The 21399-nt window shown below is 40.6% G+C and overlaps 1 protein-coding gene across 3 annotated transcripts in view; it reads right to left on the reverse strand.

The window, feature by feature from the left end:
* Positions 1 to 3362: 3362 nt before the first annotated feature.
* MANBA (mannosidase beta) overlaps positions 3363 to 21399 on the reverse strand; it is a 116867-nt gene continuing 98830 nt past the window's right edge. For 2 of the 3 annotated variants that reach the window (XM_074396514.1, XM_039468230.2), the window contains 4 exons: positions 15187 to 15331; positions 11384 to 11526; positions 10325 to 10582; positions 3363 to 7553 (listed from right to left, as the gene is read on the reverse strand). In XM_074396514.1, the coding sequence (XP_074252615.1) occupies positions 7329 to 7553; positions 10325 to 10582; positions 11384 to 11526; positions 15187 to 15331 (771 nt within the window). In that variant the 3' untranslated portion in view covers positions 3363 to 7328. Of the gene's footprint in view, positions 7554 to 9943; positions 10137 to 10324; positions 10583 to 11383; positions 11527 to 15186; positions 15332 to 21399 lie in introns of all 3 variants that reach the window. The other variant, XR_005579095.2, reaches the window with a different exon arrangement.

Raw genomic sequence — 21399 nt, forward strand, 5'->3', positions numbered from 1 at the left:
CCAAGGCTGGCTAAACAGCAGGAAACCAGCAATCCCTCAGCAAATGAACTCAGCTTCAGCACACATGGTGCTTGACACTGGTCCCCAAGAACAGGCCCAGGAAGAGGCCTCAAGAGTCCAGGCTGATTTTCTTCCTTCCTCCTACCCATTCTCCTTCCAGCCCCACTCCTTTTGCAGAAACTTTTTTTCTCCACCATATGCCTCTTTCTGCCATTTTTGTGTCCCTTCACCTTCCCCCAACAACTCAAGCCAGGGGCCCAAAAAAGCTGTCCATGAGCCACTCATGTTAATGTAGAATCCTGCCTCCGAGCTGAAGCAAAGCCTGGCCTAGAGAGGCCAAAGGGACCAAAAATGACATCCCTGTAAAGACCCATCATAATCCCACAGACAGGTCCTGCTACAGGAGCAGGATAGCCAAAAAGAAACATTCTTGTTCTCTTCCTTTAGATCCTGAAGCCCCCTGCACCCCCACCTCTGCTGCCTGCGACCCCAATAGCAGGGGCAATTTTATCGCCCCAATAGATGGAGACCATATGTGCTCAGGAAGTACGTATATGCTCATGGATAAGCGAACCGCTCAGGCCTGATCCTTGCAAGCAGTCCTTAGCATTTTTCTCCATCCCAGTTTTGATATGGGAAGGTCAAAGCCACCATTTGGCCCTGCCTTCCTTTACTGCCTAGCCAAATGCACATCTTGAATGATGAGCAACATATGCACCCAGCATGTGGGCCAAGGACCATTTGGGTCCTTCCATCAGCAGAATGTCATTCCTTTCCCCAAATCGTGCCTGTAGCTCACAGTTTGGGTCCTTTCTTGATTGCTTTGTTATTGAGCCTTTAAATAGCTCATTTGACTTCTCCTCTGTCAATCATCTATCGAGGAGGCTTGGTGCCAAGTTTTCACAGATCCATAGTAAGTAAGTTGGACTTGAAAAGCATTCATATGCCACCCTTTTTCCAAGGCAGCAACAAAGGATGGAAATGAAATACACATGCTCCCTACTTACAATGGGGTTATGTCCTGATAAACCCATTGTAAGTTGAAAATGCGTTTAATGCCCTGATAAACCCATCATATAGTCAAAAAGTCATGAAATCTTTAACCATTGAAAGTCTGGGGGACCTATCTGTAACCAAAAGGCAGAAAATGGACAAATTTGCTCTGTAAATCTGAACCTTGTGATCTGGCTATGCTGGTGCTTGGCATTTATTAGCCCTGGCGCCTGGGAAGAAATCAAGAGCTCAGCAAACAGAACTGCCCTTTGGGTTCCTTCTTTCTCCTCCCTCCCTTCCTCCTCATCACAGTCCTTTCTCTTTCTCCCTTTCTCTCTCCCTCTGCCTGTCTTTTCTCTCTCTCCTTTCTCATTCTATCGTCCTTTCTCTTTCTGCCTTTCTCTTCTCCCACCTTTCTTCCTCTTCCTCTCTCCCCTTTCTCTCCCTCTTTTCCCTCACCATTTTTCTTTCCTTTTCTCTTTCTTCCTCTCTCCCTTCCTTTTTCATTTCTCTTTCTCTCTCAATCTCTTTCAACTCTTCTCTTTCTCTTTCTTTTTCTCATTCTCCTGTCTCTTTTCCCCTTCATTCCTCCCTTCCTTTCTCTATTTCCTTCCTACGATAGTTTCAAATTCTTGCATTCCTCTAGGGCACTGGCATCCAGCTCCCTGAAGCTCGGAAGGTGAGGGGCTTGGGGAGCAGCCCTGCAAGTGTTTTCTTAGACTCCCCTCCCGCTGGAAGGCAGCAGACACTCAGAACTCTGGGGAAGCCTCCCGGAAGCCAGCACCCTGGCCCAGGGCAGTCCCCTCCACCCACCACCAGCCTCATTTCCTGAGCACAAGCGGCATCTGCTGGAAGAATTTGCACTGTCCCCAACAGCTGGCTTGCCTCTTGCTACTGAATTTTATCTTATTTTATTTTATTTGCTTCTGTAAAATTGGGAAAACCTTACAAAAAAGAGGAATTAGAAATTTCATCAGCTTTCTGCCTGAATTTTTCTTCTTCAACTCAGGTCATGAAGCTCGATGATTATTTTCCCCTAGCGCAGCCTGAAGTTGCTCTTTCCTTTTGAGAGATTCCTATGCCTGATCACTCCAGCCTTATCCTTTGAGGAATAATATTGATAAGCCAGCATTTACTACATTTACACCTTTATTTTATTTAATCTTCATGGTAACACTGTGAGATAGTTATTACCATTAATCTCACCTTCAAGATAAGGAAGCTGAGGCTTAGAGGCTGATTTGTCCAAGGCCGGTACGGGGAGTTTCAGTATCAGACCAGGAGCCCCTAGCCCTGCACCACATGTAGCCTGCACACGTATACACACACGTACACACACACAATTTGGATCTTTGACAAGGCAAAATCTCATTCATGCTTGCAGGTTGACTATTTTAAAATCTTCTAGTTTCAGTACAAAAAATATGGGGAGGGAAGCATGCCAACCACCCAACTTTGGCTTAAGAGGTCATTGTAAAAGAGCAGGGGCCTTCCTTCACCCACTTTGGCAAGCTGTGTCCCCAACAGCCTTCCTCACTAGAGACACGACTGCCACTGCAGTATCTCAGCACAAGGAAGTAGGTGACACATCCCCCAGCTGAGAGGATACCCAGGTGCCCACATCAAGCTCTCCATGGCTGAGATATGTTTGGCCTCAAAGACCTATGCCTTTATCCATGAGGATGCTTTTAATTATAAAATTACGTCAAGAATGCCTGACTATAAGTGGGTTAAACAAATAAGGGCTTTTTAAAAATACCATTACAAGAACATTAGAGATAGATGCATCTATATTTTACATGGAATCTTTCCCTTTTTAAATGTTAGCATGTAATTCAACTTTTTAAAACACAGTCTAGGCCATGACTTGCTGGCTAAATATGACCTAAATCTTCAGGATGATCAGGCAGGGTGGGAGGGGATCCAGGTCCTACCTGCTGCTCTCCCATTCTGACTGCTGCCCCTGACACCCCCAGCTCCCCTGGCTGATGCTGTTCACAGCCACAACCCAATGCCTGTACATGTTCAGTTCTGCCCACCTCCCTAGGTTGTTTTGATGGCTTCACACAGAGGCAATGATGACTGTAATAGCTCACATTTGGTAGATAGTTACTATGTGCTATCCATAATCTATGCATTATCTCCTTAACACCTCACAATTAGCCTATGAGGCAGATACTGTTACTGTTCCAATGTTAAAAGAAACTAAGGCACAGAAAGACTCCATAACCTGTATCCAAGGTCATACAGCCTACTACTAGTGGATCTGGGACTGAAACACAATAAGTCCAATTTCAGTGCCCATGCTTTTAACTGCTGTATCAATTAGGATGCATTTGGTTGTAAAATCGGAACACTAGACTACAAGATTAAACAATTAAGCCTTTATTTCTTACCACATTATAATAAGATCAAAGTTAGATGGTTAAATGTTAATTTAGCAGGTAAACATCTCTGACACCCCGCTGTCAACAATGTTTCTTTAAGGTCACCAAAAAAGGGCTGCAGCAGCTCCAAGTATCTGGTCCTCAAACAGCTTCTCAATTTTACCCAACAGCAGAGGGTTTCACCTCAGGTCTATCTCTTATCAAGCAGGGAAAGCTTCCCCCAGTAACCCCACATTAGACATCAACTGATGATTCATTCTTGAAATGTTTCATGTGCCTAACCCTACATCAATCACTGGCAAACAGGACTAGGCTTAGAATAACAAGTTATGATTCAGTCTCCAAGGCTGGACATGGCCACTCCTGTTAGCATGAGAGGAGGAGGATGTGGCTGTGAGGTGGCCAGCCAACAGTGTCTGCTCCAACCCCTGGCAGTGGACCAGTAAATCTGACCAATAAGTAACAGGCACAGAATCAGAACAAGAGGGTTGTTCCCACATAAAAGATGAGGCAGGAATGAGTACTGGTTCTCACACAGAAACGTTCATGAGCCAGAATGTCTCATTTCCTGAAAGTTGTAGGTAACTTAGGTGTTACTATAATCATGTGTACTTGCTCACTGCATAGCACAATGTGGCTCTTACCTTTGCTAAACTCATTCACTGTCTGGCCCCATTCAGGACTTAAAGATGTCTTAGCATGTTATTCCCACCCGGGCTTGTAGATTACAGGCTAAGAGCCCAGCCTAGCTAACCAGCTGATTTTGTGCTTTTTCTTCCTTGGGTATTAATTACAATGAATGTCTTTAAAGATACATTTCTCAACTGAAATTTTTTGACTTTTTGTTTTTACCATAAACTTTCCAGAAAGCTTCCCTAAGTATTGACTAAGATGGTGCCTCATCTAATGTTGCTTCCTTGTCATCGTCACATTCACCTTAAGTACTTGTCACCAGCTGGAATTGCCTTATTGACTCTCTCCCCTACAATAGACGGTCCACGAGAACTAGGACATATCTGCCTTTTTCATTGCCATACCCCTAGTGACAAGGACAATGCCTGCCCAGAGTGGCCTGCAAAACATGCTCGATAAATGAATGAATAAATCCTTAGGTCAAACAGCGTCTAGGGGCAGAATATAAACACGTCTTAACTTGCCAGTGATTTTAAGGTTTTGTATGCTACTCTGGTTCATGCCTCTGATAAATCAATTAGAAAACAAGAATTCTCCCATGCACTTCAAAATATTACTGTCTTTTCTGCATAACACTTTTAATTGCATGTGCTTATTGAATTAATAAGATTGCATTCCGTCAAGGCAGACACTGGGGATGTTTTCAAATGCTTTGAATTTTCCACACAGACAATACCTACTTGCTTGTCTCCCTCAATCTTACCAATCTGGGGAATAAGTTTCATATCTGAGAGCCAGAGGTAGCCCAAGGGAATATTCTTTCTATCTCAAGTCTTTGTCTCTTTAGGAATGTCAGGGAAACATATCTTTATTTCTCCTACACCCCAGTTCACCTTCATTCCAACAGAGAACAATATCTTTCTATTTATTTTCCAAGTGGCTTCTCATGGTTTGAAAATGTCTCACAATGAAAAGTCAAGTAAGGAAAAAAAAGAGAGAATAAGAAGAGTTATTGTGAATGTAAATGAGAATGAGAAAATTATTATTTCTATTGTTCTCTCTGTTCTGAAATGGGAAGATATAATCCTGTGAACTGACCTCTCTTCATCCCACTCTCTCTGGAATGTGCTTTCCAAGAGCATGGCAGTAGGACCTGGTTCTAGTCTTTTTATCCTATCGTTCACACAACTAAGGATATGGTTTGGATATTTGTCCCCGCCTACATCTCATGTTGACATGTAATCCCCAGGGTTGGAACAAGGGCCTGCTGGAAGGTGTCTGGATCATAGGCACCAATCCCTTTGGTGATAAGTGAGCTCTCCCTCTGAGTTCACAGGCGATCTGGTGGTTTAAAAGTATGTGGCACCTCCTACCCACTCACTCACTTGCTTCTGCTTTCGCCATATGACGTGCTTGCCCCAGCTTCGCCTTCTGCCCTGATTGTAAACTTTCTACGACTTCATTAGAAGCCAAGCATCAGATGCTGGGGAAATGCTTCCTGTACGACCTGCAGAACTGTGAGCCAATTAAACCTCTTTTCCTTATAAATTACCCAGTCTCAGGTACAGCAAAGCCAAGAATGGACTAATACAACCACTAACAGAAAAACCCTATTGGAAACTCAAAGTCAAGAGTAAGTGATAACAAGGTAGGTGTTATTATTCCCATTTTGCCACAAGAAAACTGAGCACAGAAGTTAAATAACTTGATTAAGGTTACAGAACTAGTAAGGGCAGAACTACAAAGTATACTCTGGCCCATCAGCTTCAAAGTCCCTTCTTGGGGCCCATGGCAAAACATGCACAGGGGTAAAGAAGGGCAGTCCCCACTGCCCTGCAGCAATGCTTTGCTAAAACAAAATTTGCAATAGTCGTAAGAACATAATAGAATATTTATCACCATGTAAGACTCTTTGGAGTCCCAGCCCCCTCAATAAGGTTTTGTGTGTGTGGGGGTGTGTACATATAAAATGAGGATACTCTTATTAGATACTTAAGGAGAAGACTGGTTTGTGTTTTAGAGTCACTGAACCTAATACTTCTCATTTTTAAAACCGAAACTACTAATAATATCTCAGTTTTAAAGCCTAACGCTCTTTGCTGGTCCATTCTATAACCAATTACATGACTGTTTCCAGAGAAAACCTTTCACATGTCTTAGTTTAGATTCTTCAAACTCTCAGTTTACCAAGCAGAATAATAACCAGAGCTAAATGGAAATTAAGGTTCAATACTGTATTGGGCACAATTGAATATTTATAGAATGGTTAAACAGGCCACAGATGAAATATCAAGTTGTCAATGTAATTTATGTAACTTTTATTTTTATGTAATTTCACACTTATAGAAAAATACCCATATGCCTTTACCCAAATAGCTACTTACTAACATTTTGCCTCATTTGCATTATCATCAATGTAATTTTATAAACATAGTAATGTATAATAAGACAATTCTATAGCAATTTAAAATTAGTCAATATAAATAAAATTATTTAAACTCAAGCTAAAAGGAACACCATTTTACTGCCATGGTCCACAAGTTTAAATCCAATTTGCAGGCTTTGCATTGGAAAGCATATTGGATTTAGAAAAGTGTAAAGCCCACACACTATCATAGGTGATGACCAATGTCAGGACCCCCAGATATTTCCTGTAATATCAGTGACATTCATCTCCATGTGAGCATATTTTTCAAAGGCAGATCACTCTATCAGCCTTTAAAAAAGAAGTTGTTAAAACATAATCTTATAACAAAACCCATAAATGAAAAAAGTGTCTTAACCCAAAAAGTAATCAAATAGCAACAATCAACCTCCTAAGTTGTCTATCAACATGGCTACCACCAAGAAATCTTTGTTGTAACATTTCAATCTCCATTTCCCTCTGAAATAAGGACAAATCACTTCATTTGAGAATTCAGTATTTCCCAAAGCTAACTACGAAACCTCTATCACCTGAAAACCTTCCCTTTGGTTCCACATATCCTGCCATGTCACATTCTTGTGACCCCCTGCAGGGCCATCTTGTTATAACGGGTCCATGTCTTGCTAAAGCTGAGAGGTAAAGGGCTAAAAACAAGTCCCAGCACAGATTCCAGGACTCCCAGGCATAGGCTTGTTTGAGGATTTTGCCTGGGTTAGCAGCCTCCCCTGAAATTGTTCAGTGCACAACTCTTCGCAGACCAATCGCTCAGATGCGTGGCAGCAAGCAGACGTGTCTCGGCTTCTCTCCTTGTCTCTGTTGCCTTCCTCTCCAGCCGGTTCTTTAGAAATGCTTTATTTCCCTTGTCCACTGAAAATACAACCTAGATTCCTTCAGTAAATATCTGTTAAGGAGGTCACACGAAAAGATTGCTCCAACTCACTCTTGCTGGTGGGCTCCCAAGGGTAAAATAATATAGTTCGTGTCTTCTCAGTCATGAGGAAACCATTGTCACTGAATCTCCCTGGGATGCTTCCTACATCCAACCAAACAAAGGGAGCAACAGCTGAAGTCTCCAGATCAAAAACAAATATGTCACCTTGCTGAGAGATGACGACCTGAAAAAGAAAAAAAATGAAGTGAGGGGTGAGGGAAGAGTTATAGAGTCTGTATACAGCTCCTGTACACATTTATGTGGGCCTAAAGAGTGCATTTCCCACAACGTTGGTTCTACAACTGCTAAAGTGCAGTTTCAATCACGCAACAATACATAGAAAATGACTAGAGGCTATGGAAAGCTACCGAATTATAATCTTAAATCAAGGAAACATCGTCTCCAATCATTAAGAATATTTCCCAAGAAGCTCAAAGCTTTACATCTTTTACAGTTTTTCTCAGAGTGTCATCAGGAGAGCAACATTTTTACATACAGCCTGGGTGGTTTTAATGACTTTCTAAGGCTATATCTGGACCTAACTACAGAACCCAACTGTGGAGCTTATACTCGAGTCTTCCGAAAAGATCCAGCAATCTAGAAAGCCCACTACCAGAAAGTTCTGCCATTAGAGCTTCTCTCTTTTATTGTATAGTTCAGTAAAGTCACATTATTAGCATTTTTTTACATGTATGAATTCCACAAAATAGTAATAAGAAGAGAGAGTGCCATTTAAATCATGTAGGCTCCATTCCACTTAATTAGCTGAAGCTCATATGCCCAGAGGATACGCCACTTCCCAGACGGTGAGGGTGTGCAAGCCTCTCTTAGCGTGAGCACAGAGCTGAGTTCCACCTGGTTTCTTTTTTTATTTAGACAGAGTCTTGTTCCGTCGCCAGGTGCCAGGCTGGAGTGCAGCGCTGTAATCTTGGCTCACTGCAACCCCTGCCTCCTGGCTTCAAGCAATTCTCCTGCCTCAGCCTCCCAAGTAGCTGAGACTACAGGCGCACACCACCATGCCCAGCTAATTTTTGTATTTATAGTAGAGACAGGGTTTCACCATGTTGGCCGGGATGGTCTCTTTATCTCTTGACCTCATGATCTGCCCACCTCGGCCTCCCAAAGTGCTGGGATTACAGGCATGAGCCACCGCGCCCAGCCCCACCTGGTTTTAAGCTGCACATTTGTCATGCAACATCTCAGCCTTACATTATATGTTATGTGTGACAAAAACAATTTCAAAGAGCCATTTTCATTATATACAATTTAGCCTTAGATATTTGTAGAATATGTTATCATTCAGGGTTCTGAGTTATATACAAGGAAATCTACTGATAGAAGCAGAAAAGAAAATTAATAAACTGTTATCAGGTAGCTCTTCAGGGTCAGAGACTCAGGCTTGAATATAGATGGCAAATTCCCAGATCACACCGCCCAGCTCTTCCAAGGAACGTCCTAAAGCAGCCACAGGAACAAGGTTCACGCAGCTCCTGCCATCCAGCCCAGGAGGCTGCCAGGGCAGCCCCCGGTACTGCTGCTCCAAGACCAAGGCTGAAAGAGAGGCCAGTGCCTTGCTCACACTGGTTACCTTCTTTGGATTGGAAATCTCTTCTCTGTATATCTGACTGCAGAGCCTGGGATTCAAGTTTGCACCCTGACTTCGGGGAGATGGGGAAAACAAGTTTCTGGCATCTCCCTTGAGATAAGAAGCCAAGTACCTAGTCTATATTAAGCCAGAAATAAATGTTAACTAACATTATTATTAATATCATTTTCTCTCCTTAAGAAAGACAAATTTCACTGAAATCAAAATGAGATAGAACAAAGAGCGAGCCCTGCTTTTCTCTCACCCCAATTACCCACCTCAAAGTAATGAAGGCCTAATTCAGGAAAGAAAAAAATTTTGTTTTCAAAATCGTAAGTTTAGAGACTACATATTCATCCAGTACATAGTTTTTGTTTCTCTTTTTTGGAAAGAAATATACGTAAGAGTATGTCATTTCCTTCTGCTCTGTTCTCTATTAGTTGTTAGAGATAACTTGGATTTTATTATGTGACTATTTATTTAGAAAGAAGGTATGTTTTCAATTGTTAGGCCTCTTTAAAATAAAACACAAGGATTAGGTATTACATATATTTTTAAATTAAATGTAGAAAACTCTATGAAGTAAAAGTGTAAAATAGATTTAAAATTTTCTAAAAATAGAAAATGTAACTTTCTAGAAAGATATTTCCTGAGTGTCCAGAAGACAGGATAGCAAAATTTAAAAACATGTATTTCCAATTGCTATGTGTAGGGGAGAAGGAAGGAAAGGTTTTTAACCTACTAGACAAATGCCAAATTCTCCAGCTGCACAATTTTTATAACAACACATCCTGATCATCCCATTTTTATATCTTGGCAATTATAAAAAGATTTGGTGATTGAGCTACTTTGAAGCAATAAATCAAAGAGACCAGAGTGAATATTAATAGACTCTACTTAAAATTAGACTGTCAGCTGGGCACCAATGCTTCCCAGCTCCAGGACCTCAAGCTCATAACTTAACCTCCTAAACTGGTTTCCTCACTTACGAAATGCAGATGATAATGCTTGGAGCTGTGGTGAAAGTCAGATTATGTAATGAAGCCCCCAGAACAGACCCTGGAACTTAGTAGACATGAGGCAGTGGTGATGACTCCAGCCTCCTCTCCCATTACTGCACCTGCCCACTCAGGAGGGGTGATGGAACACACGAGTGGCGGTCACCAGCAACTCTGACAGATCCTGGATTTGAAATAGAAATCATTTGGTGTTTGCTTTATGTGGGAAGAGGCCAGTCTTCCCCCAGGCCTCAGGTAAACTCAGCACCAAGGGGGGGACGCATACAAATCTCAGGAGGCAAGGAGCAGGCCCAAGAGCAGGAGAGCCCTACAAGGCCACAGCCCCTTGCCCTCACCATGACCTGTGCTTACAGTGATCTGTGCCTTGCAGAGCCCCATGGCCTCCTTCAGTGAGGACAGGAAGTGGTAGTTGGTCGGGCTCAGGAGTTCATGGTCAGCTGAAAGGTAAAAGGAAACCACACAGCTTTCCCGTGTGCAATTCCCACATCTCCTCAGCAATTCAGACACTGGCTCCTCATAGAGGCAGACAGCCTCTCCTGCTTTCATCACAAAATGTTCAGTCACACGAGAGCACACGGGCTCCAGGGAACTCCAAGTATGGACTCTCACCTGGGGAGAAATAAAACAGAATAAAAACAGGCATTCTTGGTTGCTATGCTTTTAGGGAACAATAGTAGTAATAATTGCTGCAAGTCAGGATAGCAGAAATGGTTAAGAGACTATGAAATAAGAGTTCTAATCTCAGTCCCACAAAGTGCTAGTTACGTGACTAAGTTAACATCTCAGTCTTCATTTCTTCATATGTAGAATGAAAATAACAGCAGTAATATCACAGGCTGTTGTGGGAATTTAAAAAATAATCCATGGAAACCACAGTACCTGATGCGTTGTAATTTTTCTGTAAATGTGAGCTATTTTCAGTGTTATTAGTGTCCTCCAAACTGCAGCCACCTAAGACTTTTTACTTAAATTTATTTTTTAAATACAAATATGTTTTCCATACGCCCGTTCTGAATAGTTCTACTGATTTTCACTATAACATGCTATTTTTAACCGTTTCTTTTTATAAAGTTGGGACTATTTCTAGCCTCTCATAATTATAAATAATCTTGCATTTAAGGGGAACTTTACAGCATATATAATTTGCTTTTATCTAGTAATTTTATTCGCTATTCATAGAAAGCCTGTAAGAAGTTAGACTGGTATCATTTTACAGAGGAAGAAATTGAATCACCAAGATGTGAAGGGTTTTGCTTATGGTCACATCATAAATGGCAGGGTTTTAGCCAGAATATATGTATTCTGACTCTAAATTAACTTCTCTTTCATTCTGAAAAGAATGCAACCAAACAACTAAATAAATAACCTAAAAGTCCCCTTCTATCTTAGAAAACAATCCAAGTAACTTACAGTGAGTGTCATCGTATAATCCGAGTGAAGATCCGACACACCATAGATATAGAATATGTTCTCATTCTCAAAGCCTACTGGCAGCAGTGGAGCAAAGAAATTCTGAGCAAAGTAATGAAGCATCTTCCACTTTCCTCCGTACTCTGAAAATAATCAAGAGTGTCAGGAGGTGGCAAGATCAAGTAGTCAGAGAGGCACTGTCCAATGGCCCAGCTGTGTGTGGCTCATCGGGGTTCTAAGGGAGTGAGCATGTGAGGGAGGGTCGACAGTGAAGGGCACCTATGTTTGAGAAGGGCTCTGAGCACTCTGAACATTATGTCATGTCATCCTCACAACCTCTGTGCAGGCATTAACAACCCATGCCATTACGAGATTTCATCATTGTGCGATCATAGGGGGTACTTACACAAACCAAGGTGGTATAATCTACTACACACCAAGGCTATATGGTATAGCCTGTAGCTCCAGGCTACTCACCTGTACAGCATGTTACTGTGCTGAATACTGTAAGTAATTCTACACATAGCAACAGGACAGTGAAAGTACAGCATTATAATCTTATGGGACCACCATCATATATGTACTCTGTTGTTGACTGAAATGTTATATGGTGCATGACTGTATATAAGAACTTATAGATTCTAGGTAGCATATTTATTGCTTTAAAGTATAACCATTTCAGGTGATAAAGGATAACAAATGCCTCCCCACCCACACCCACTATAAGCAGTGGATTTATTGAGCCAATCAACAGCTAAACAGGGGCTATGAGGCCCCCAGAGCAGAAGCAGATGTAGAAAACTTGTCACAGCTTCTCCCTGATACTTGTTTTCTCTAACAAGTACAAGGAGCTGGTGATCCTTCCTCAGGCAGGCAGGGTCCTGCCAGGGTTTAGAAAACAGCCAAGCTCTGGTACTTGGGTTTTCCTACTGTGATCATATATATATATATATATATATATATATCTCATTTTTCTTCTGTGATATTATATATATATATATATATACACATATATATACATCATTTTTATTCTAGAGTTTGATATAGTTTGGCTGTGTCCCCACCCAAATCTCATCTTGAATTGTAGCTCCCACAATTCCCATGTGTTGTGGGAGGGACCCGGTGGGAGGTAATTGAATCATAGAGGCAGGTCTTTTCCGAGCTGTTCTCATGATAGTGAATAAGTCTCATAAGAGCTGATGGTTTTATAAAGAAGAGGTTCCCTGCACAAGTTTGCTCTTACCCACTGCCATGTAAGAAGCCCCTTTGCTCTTCCTTCATCTTCTGCTGTGATCGTGAGGCCTTCCCAGCCATGTGGAAATGTGAATCCACTAAACTTCTTTTTCTTTATAAATTACCAGTCTCGGTATGTCTTTATCAGCAGCATGAGAACAGACTGAAACAGTTCCTAGCTCATAACTACCATAGGCCTTGTAACAGACTCTTCTTATAATGTTGAGGTGCTTTAAGGACTCAAAAGCAGGCCTTAGTAGCAGAATCTATCTCTCTGACTTCTTCTCTCCTTTCACCAGCCCAAGCCAGGACTCTAATCTGATTATTGGTCATAAGACACTTATTCAGCAGGAGTCCTGCCCCATTACCTGAAGGAGGGAATGCTTCACAGAGAGGCCAAGAAGCTGAATGGACAGGCCTTGCTAAGCTTCTCCACTCAGTCTAATGGTATTACATTATATCCGCTTTGTCCAATCACATTTCTACATGGTTATCAATCATGGCTATCCAATGAAGTCTCCCTATAATGCCCAAGAGGACAGAGTTCAAAGAACTTCCAAATAGCTGACCACATTCCTGGAGGGTGGCACACCCCCACTTCACAGGGACAAAGTTCCTGTGCTCAGGATCCTTCTAGACTTCACCCCATGTATCTCTTCATATGGCTATTTATTTGAGCCTTTTAAAATATCCTTTCGTAATACACTGGTCAAAATGTTTCCCTGAGTTCCGAGAGCCACTCTAGCAAATTAAACCCAAAGAGGGGGTGGTCGTGGGAACTCCAACTTGAAACTGGTCAGTCAGAAGTTCTAGAGGCCCAGACTTGTGACTGGTGTCTAACGGGGGAAGGTAGCTTTGTGGAACTGAGTTATCAACCTATAGAATCTGATGCTATCTTCAGGTAGATAGTGTCAGACTTAAGCTGGAGGACACTCACATGGTGTCCACTGCAAAAGTGATTGCTTGCTTGGTGTGTGGGGGAAATTTCCCATACATTTGGTCACAGAAGTCTTCTGTGATGATTGTTGCTGTGGAGTGAAGGAATTAAAAAAGCACTTTGAGGCTGGGCACGGTGGCTCACACCTGTAATTCCAACATTTGAGAAACCAAGGAGGGCAGACGAGTTGAGACCAGGAGTTCAAGACCAGCCTGGACAACACGGCAAAACCCTATCTCTAGAAAAAAAATACAAAAATAAGCCAGGCATAGTGGTGCGCAGCTATAGTACCAGACTGACAGAAGGTTGAGGTGGGAAAAAGGCTTAAGCCTGTGAGGTGGAGGCTACAGTGAGCCATGATTGCACCACTGCAGTCCAGCCTGGGAAACAGACTGAGACTATCTCAACAAAACAAAACAAAACAAAACAAAAAAGCACTTTGAGTTTGAGTAGTTTTTTTTCCCCCCACAAACCTACTCTTGCTGAGGAATTCAGGAATAATCTACATCATTTAAAGGAATATTTACAAAAGTTGGGCTCTCCCATTTCTTGAATCAAATTCAGTTTCAGAAGTCCACAAGCTCATCCACAGACAGAAAGCAGAGTCAGTATCCAAGAGTTTCTGAACAACATCTCTTTGTCTACCTTTCCAGCATCCCAGAAGGATTTCCCCCCAAGTCTACCCTTGATGCTCAAATGCTCTCTTATCTGGTTGCTGCTGATAAAGAGTTTCAACAAAGAAACTGGATTAGAAATCCAGTCCTCTGTAAGAGTCATCCATCTGGCACTAATGAAAACATGTTTGGAATGAATTTCTTTTGATCTGCATTTACAGCCAGTTTCAGAGCCTTGCCCAACCTTTCTACTTTGTAGCCTTGCCTCATTTTTGACCCAAAACGATTCTTTGCATTATTAACTGAACTTTGTTTCAAGTCACCTCTAGTGAAGGCCAAAGACTCAACATTATTCCTTAATTTTTTTGTAATGTACCAGAATAGATGGAATAATTCAAACTGCAGGTCCCATGGCAATCATCTCACCTATTGTGAGTTGAACTGCTTCAATTGGTCACCTTTCCCATTTGGGATTCTGCCTCTACTCCCTTTTCCCAAAGAGCTAAATAGGGCATAATAAAGACGTCCTTAAGAGACATCTTCATTATGTCCTTAAAGGACATCTTTATTTGTCCATAAAGGGGAATCAGACAAAGGGAAACATTAACATATAACCAGGCCAAACATCTACCTGATTGAATTATCCAACACAGAAGAAGGGAAGCTTAAGTTCATGCTTCTTTAGCCCCAGAATGTCCTCTTAAATAAATTCAAAATTCTATCCAGTAATTACAAGACACATGACTTAGACTTATGTATGTGAATCTATCCCATTCTCAGCCTGCTGTTGCAACTTTGCACAGCACAGAACTCATAATTAGGTTACCCTCGAGGCGCATGGGAAGACTGCTAAGGTAAGTTGGGTGGCTGTAGCTCGTAGGCGGGCTTTTTAAAAAATGACCTCTTTTGATCATAGTTCTGCCTGGGCTGATCTGACCCCTGTGGCTCTATGCTTTCGCAGCCCCTCTCCCTACAGTGTTGCTTTCCCTCAATCGCACAAAGAACACTGAAACACTTACCAAGAGAAGCCCAGGAAGGAGCTTGCCAGATGTCATTCAACTGCCAATAAAGTGCCCCCATGGTGTGCCCTTGCTGATCCACTATCTCACTGCGACTGCGGAGGTAGAATTCAGTTTCTGTTTTGACACACTGGGCCTGCATCACCTGATTCAGGAAACATTCATACACAGGTGTTACTGTTTGATGTAGACTGGCTAGCTTTGAGAAAATTACAGGGTTTAGTTTTGTTTTGGGTTTTTTTTTAAGCAATTTGGATAAATTAGAAAATTTAATTAGTATTAGGAATATATTATACTAGATCTGTCTGCAACTAGCCCCTTAGCGTGAGAGAAGCTGTTGTCTGTAACAGCAGGTTTGTGTGGGAGGCTTGGTGATTAATTACTGTAACAATGGGTGACAAAGGAAATAGGATGGTGTAAAAGGTTCTTTGCTAATGATAACGTAGGCCATAAAGAAAAACAAAGACTATTATTACAGAACAAATGCCGTATGTAGTCTAAAACTAGGTTATTTTCGTTGATAAATTTTGCTAATATTTTCACAGCTATTTTTTTTGAGACAGAGTCTTGCTCTGTTGCTCAGGCTGGCATGCAATGGCGCAATCTCCACTTACTGCAACCTCTGCCTCCCAGGTTCAAGCGATTCTCCTGCCTCAGCTTCCCAAGTAGCTGGGATTGCAGGCATGCACCACTACGTCCGGCTACTTTTTGTATTTTTAGTAGAGATAAGGTTTCACCACGTTGGTCAGGTTGGTCTTGAACTTCTGACCTCGTGATCTGCCCCCGTCAGCCTCCCAAAGTGCTGGGATTACAGGCGTGAGCTTGTAATTACCTGGCTTCACAGCTATTTTTTTTAAGAAAAACTTTTACTAGAAATAATTCTATATGAAAAATAACATTGTTATTACAAGTCTCATATCCAATCCCTAACACTTTTTTTCTAGTCAAACAGTTGTTTTGATGTCATGGTTTTTGATAAGGTAAGATTCTCATGAATGTAATTCCTTTGTTGTAGCAGAACAGATGGTAAACTGCAGCAATGAGCCAAATGAATTTAGTTCTTGTTTAAGATAAACTAAAGAACTTCACACAGGACCCTTAATTACTGTCATCATCATTCAAAAATCAGTCTCTTTTCTTGCTGCTGTTACAGACACATGAATCACATGCTCTTAGCCTGGAGTTGTGCTGAGGAGGGGTTCATGAATGGGCCACTGAGTAGCACTGAGGAGAACCCAGAGAGATGGTCAGAGCAGCAAGGCTTTCAGTCAGAGAACAAGATGGCCTTAGAGTAGGGCTTGGGTTTTCACAGAGGAAGAAAAAGAACAGTGCACATGGCCACCAAAAGGCGAAGCCAAGATGCTTCCCCATAAAAGCAAAAAAGCTCGGAAGGCTGTCTAGTAAGGAAGTCAGAGATGAGAGTATGACTTATGTGAGTCACAGCCATCAAATTTCATAAAAGAAGCAAGAAGAAATTTTGGTCATTCAACAAATATTTAATAAGTACCTGCAGACTATGTTACATACGGGCACCCCACCCAGCAAAAAATGATACAGCCCACCCTATGGAGCTTATCAGCTTGTGTAGAAGACAGGCCTTCATCAAAGAATCACACAAAGACAGGTAAACATCAAACAGTAACAATGCTAAGTGGGAGAGGTATGCAATGTTGTGGGCCCATGGTGGGGTAATTGGGCAGAGCTGTAGAGTGAGGATTAGCCTAACAGAAGAGGAAAGGGAAAAAGAAAGAGGGCAGAACCTTGCAGAGAGGACAACATGCCATGGGAGGAGGACGTCAGGTTGGCTATGAATTGAAGGAAGGCCAAGAGGGCCTGAGCACAGGAAGCTATAAGCAATGGAAGCTGGTGAGAATCACAGGGGCCAGAGCTTGGAAGGCCGCATGTTGAAGGTGTTGATGTGCGTCCTGAAGGCAAATGGAAGTCATGAAAGGCTTTTAAACTAAAGGGTGATGTGACCAGATTTGTACTTCCAAAAGATGACTGAGACTACTGAAGGAGAAAGGGATTACAAGGGGGCTAGAGTGAATTCAGGTAGACCATTTAGGCAAGAGATGGTATTAGCTATGAGCAGACAAATGCCTTCTCATTCAGAAACCAGACCACTAGGAACACAGCAACAGCAGCAGGAAAATGTTCTAAAGTAAGAATCTCACAAAGCGAGCAGCATTGGTGCCACCTCAGAATGACCATGGCCCCTATAAACATTTGACTTTTCAGTAGCTAAAATGTATCCATTTCAGCATTATTATGTGCAAGATATGTTTATTTCTATATATCCATTCAAACATTAATCTCCTCACTATAATTTACTTTTTCCTGGTTTAATAGATAAAACTTATTAGTCCCTTCGAATTTTCAAAATTTGAAAAAAGTTTTAAATGTAAGTGGGGTTCCTAACCCTCAATAGCAATGAAAAAAAAAAGAGCACCTAAGTGGCTCTATGTAGGAGCCTCTCTTACAGGAAATTAGCATGAAAGAGCATACCCAAGACTCTTGAGTGCTCCAGGTTCTGGCACAGTGTGGTACACTCCACATACAGATGGTAGCATGCTAATAACATAGACCTGAATCTATCCAAACCAGTGGGTACCAGTCAAAACTAATGTATGACACCTTTGTTCATAAAAATGCAGAAGGCTATTGCCCACTATACTTCCTAAGGGATGTTGTACAATCCTAGTTCCCTGGAAAATCTCTAGAATCTCCCCCTTCCCCTTTAAAAACTGTACCTAAATTTACACATCCATGCATCCTTTCCTAAAAAGGGCAGTCTTTACACATAAGAGGGATAAATGCTTAGTCATTTTCTAGGTTACTCAGTCCACTGTTAGCAGACAAATCTGTTTTAGTTTTAAATATATGCCTATTTGGCTGACGCAGTGGCTCATGCCTGCAATCCCAGCACTTTGGGAGGCTGAGGCAGTGGATCACAAGGTCAGGAGATCGAGACCATCCTGACTAACACGATGAATTCCATCTCTACTAAAAACACAAAAAATTAGCTGGGCATGGTGGCATGCGCCTGTAGTCCCAGCTACTTGTGAGGCTGCTGAGGCAGGAGAATCGCTTGAACCCGGACAGCAGAGGTTGCAGTGAGCCAAGATCGTGCCATTGCACTCTAGCCCAGTGACAGAGCAAGACTCTGTCTTTAAAAAAAAAAAAAAAAAAAAAAAAAAAAAAAAAAAAAAAAAAAAAAACTATTCTTTGCAGCTTGATTACACTTACGAAATTACTATGAGAGGCAAATAAATGGTATGGTGAAAAGAAATTGGATCAAGATACGAAGACCTAAGTCCCAATTCCAGCATTGGCACTGGTGGTTGTTAGCTAGCTGTCTTCCAAAACCCATAAACCTTTCCTCCAGAGTGAGAGTTGTAGCTGGATTACATTTTCCAGAAACATACCCCCAACCCGTGGGACTTGAAGTACCCATGTGACTTAGTTCTCTCAATATCTATATACTTTATTTACTTAAATTATCCTGACACTAAGAATCTTCCAATAAAGCTGTTTTTAAAACCAAGATTTAATTCACATACCATAAAATTCTTCATTTTTAGAGGTTATAATTCATTGGTTTTTACCACAGTTATAAGGTTGTGCAACTCTTTTCACTATCTAGTTCCAGAATATTTTCATCACCCCAAAAAGAAACACCATACTGGGAAGCAGTCACTCCCCATTCTCCCTTCTCCCTAGCTTCTGAAAACCACTTAATCTACTTGCTCTGTTCTGGGATTTGTCTATTCTGGACTTTTCACATAAATGGAATGATAAAATATGTGGCTTATGACTGGTTTCCTTTCTACTTCTGAATAATATTTTATTGCATGGATATGCTACATTTTGCTTGTCTATTCATCAGCTGAAAAATTAGGTAATTTCCACTTTTTGGCTATTATGAAAAATGTTGCTATGAACATCTGTGAAGAGGTTTTTGAGTGAACTTTTTTTTCCATTTTTTTGAATATATATACCTAAGAGTAAAATTGCTGGGTCATATGGTAAACTCTATGTCTAATTTTTTAAGGAATTAACAAACTGTTTACCACCATTTTACAATCCCACCAGCAACATATAAGGGTTCCAATTTCTCCACATCCTTGCCAATACTCATTATTTTCCTTTTTTAAAAAAATGTAGATATTGTAGTGGATATAACTGGTATCTCACTGTGGTTTTTGATTTGCATTTCTCTAATAACTAATGATGTTGAGCATCTTTACATGTGTTTACTGGTCATTTTCTTTAAAGAAGTGTTTATTCAAAGCCTTTGCCAATTTTTAAATTGAGTTGTCTTTTTCATTATTGAATTCTAAGAGTTCTTTATATATTCCAGATGCTAGATCCCTACCAGACATATGACTTGAAAATTTTTTCTCCCATTCTGGGGATTATCTTTTTATTTTCTTGATAGTGTCTTTTGCCATATGAAAGGCGTTATTTTTGTTTTCTGTTTTTGATGAAGTATAATTTGTCTATTTTTTTTGTTAATTTCTTTGATGTCAAATTCAAGAAACTGTTGCCTAACCAAGAGCCATAAAATTTACACCTAAGTTTCCTTTTAAGAGTTTTATAGTTTTAGCTATTACATATAGATGATCCTTGATCCATTTTGAGTTAATTTTTGTATATGGTATGAGGTAGTAGTCTGAATTTATTCTCTTGCATGTGAATATCCAATTGTTCCAGCACCACTTGTTGAAAACGTGATTCTTCCTCCCATTTTATTCTTTTTACCATTTGAAATGTAAATTAGTACAGCCATTATGCAAAACAGTATAGAGGTTCCCAAACTATTAAAAATAGAATTACCATATGATCCAGCAATTCCACTACTGGGTATATATCCAAAGGAAATGAAATCAGTATGTTGAAGAGCTGTGCTCCCATGTTCATCACAGCATTATTCACAATAGCCAAGATATGAAATCAACGGATGAGTAGATAAAGAAGATGTGGTACATATACACAATAGAATATGATCCAGCCTTAAAAATCAAGAAAATCCTGTCACTTGTGACAACATGGAAGAACCTGGAGGACATTATGTTAAGTGAAATAAGACAGGTACTAGTGAAGCTATCTGGTCCTAAATTTTTCCTTTTAGAAGGATTTTTTTGCTTGTTTGTTGTTATTGTTGTTTTTACTAACTCACTCTCCATAGTTGTTACAGGGCTATTCAGATTTTCTGTTTCTTCTTGATTCAGTTTTCATGGGTTGTTTCTCTAGGAATTCATCCATTTCATCTAAATTATCTGATTTGTTGCCATATAATTGTGTCCAGTATTCTTTTATCACCTTATTCATTTCAGTAATGTGAGTAGTAATAGTTCCCCTTTCATTCCTGATTTAGTAATTTGAGTGCTCTTTTTTCTTGGCCAGTCTAGTTAAAGGATTGTCAATTTTGTTGATCTATTCAAAGAACCAACTTTTGGCTTCATTGGTTTTCTCCAGTGTTCTAATGAGGTCTTTATATAACGTGAAAAATTTCTAATGTCTACTTTACTTAACTGCTGAAAATTACTGTTAACTATATAACAAAACACCATTATTGCAACTGTGAAGGGATAGAATATTACACTTTAAAAAGCAGAAACCCTGCTCCATTCATTACCCTGAGTTCTTAGGCAAAATATTTAACTTTTCTGAGCTTCTGTTTCCTCATACATAAAATGGAAAGAGTGACATGGGTATCTGGAGATAATGTGAGAATTAAATGGCAAGATTTACAAAGCACTTCATGACCCAGGACCAGGCATTTAGTAGATACCCAGAGAATGCTAAATATTTGCTTGATTGTTAAATTATATGATACCTATATAAACTCCTAATATATAATATACAATCTTAGTGGTCACTCTTTCTTTCCCCTCCTTTGCTCACTCTACTCTCATCTTAAAACTCAGTATGTCATTTTTTAAAATTACATTTAAATTTTTAATTTCAAAAGCTTTTTCATAGATCTTTTATTTAGCATTTTTAAGCATTATTACTCTCTGATACATGTGTCATTGTTCAAGAATATATTTTAAAATTATTGTTTTGTAGTTAAGAATGTCAACAGTAAAGAAGTAACTAGTGGCCAGGTATGGAGGCTCACGCCTGCAATTCCAGCACTTTGGGAGGCAGAGAAAGGCAGATCACTGAGATCAGGAGTTCAAGACTATCCTGGCCAACATGGCAAAACCC

Source organism: Saimiri boliviensis, chromosome 3, assembly GCF_048565385.1.
Source record: "Saimiri boliviensis isolate mSaiBol1 chromosome 3, mSaiBol1.pri, whole genome shotgun sequence".
Lineage (NCBI taxonomy): Eukaryota > Metazoa > Chordata > Mammalia > Primates > Cebidae > Saimiri > Saimiri boliviensis.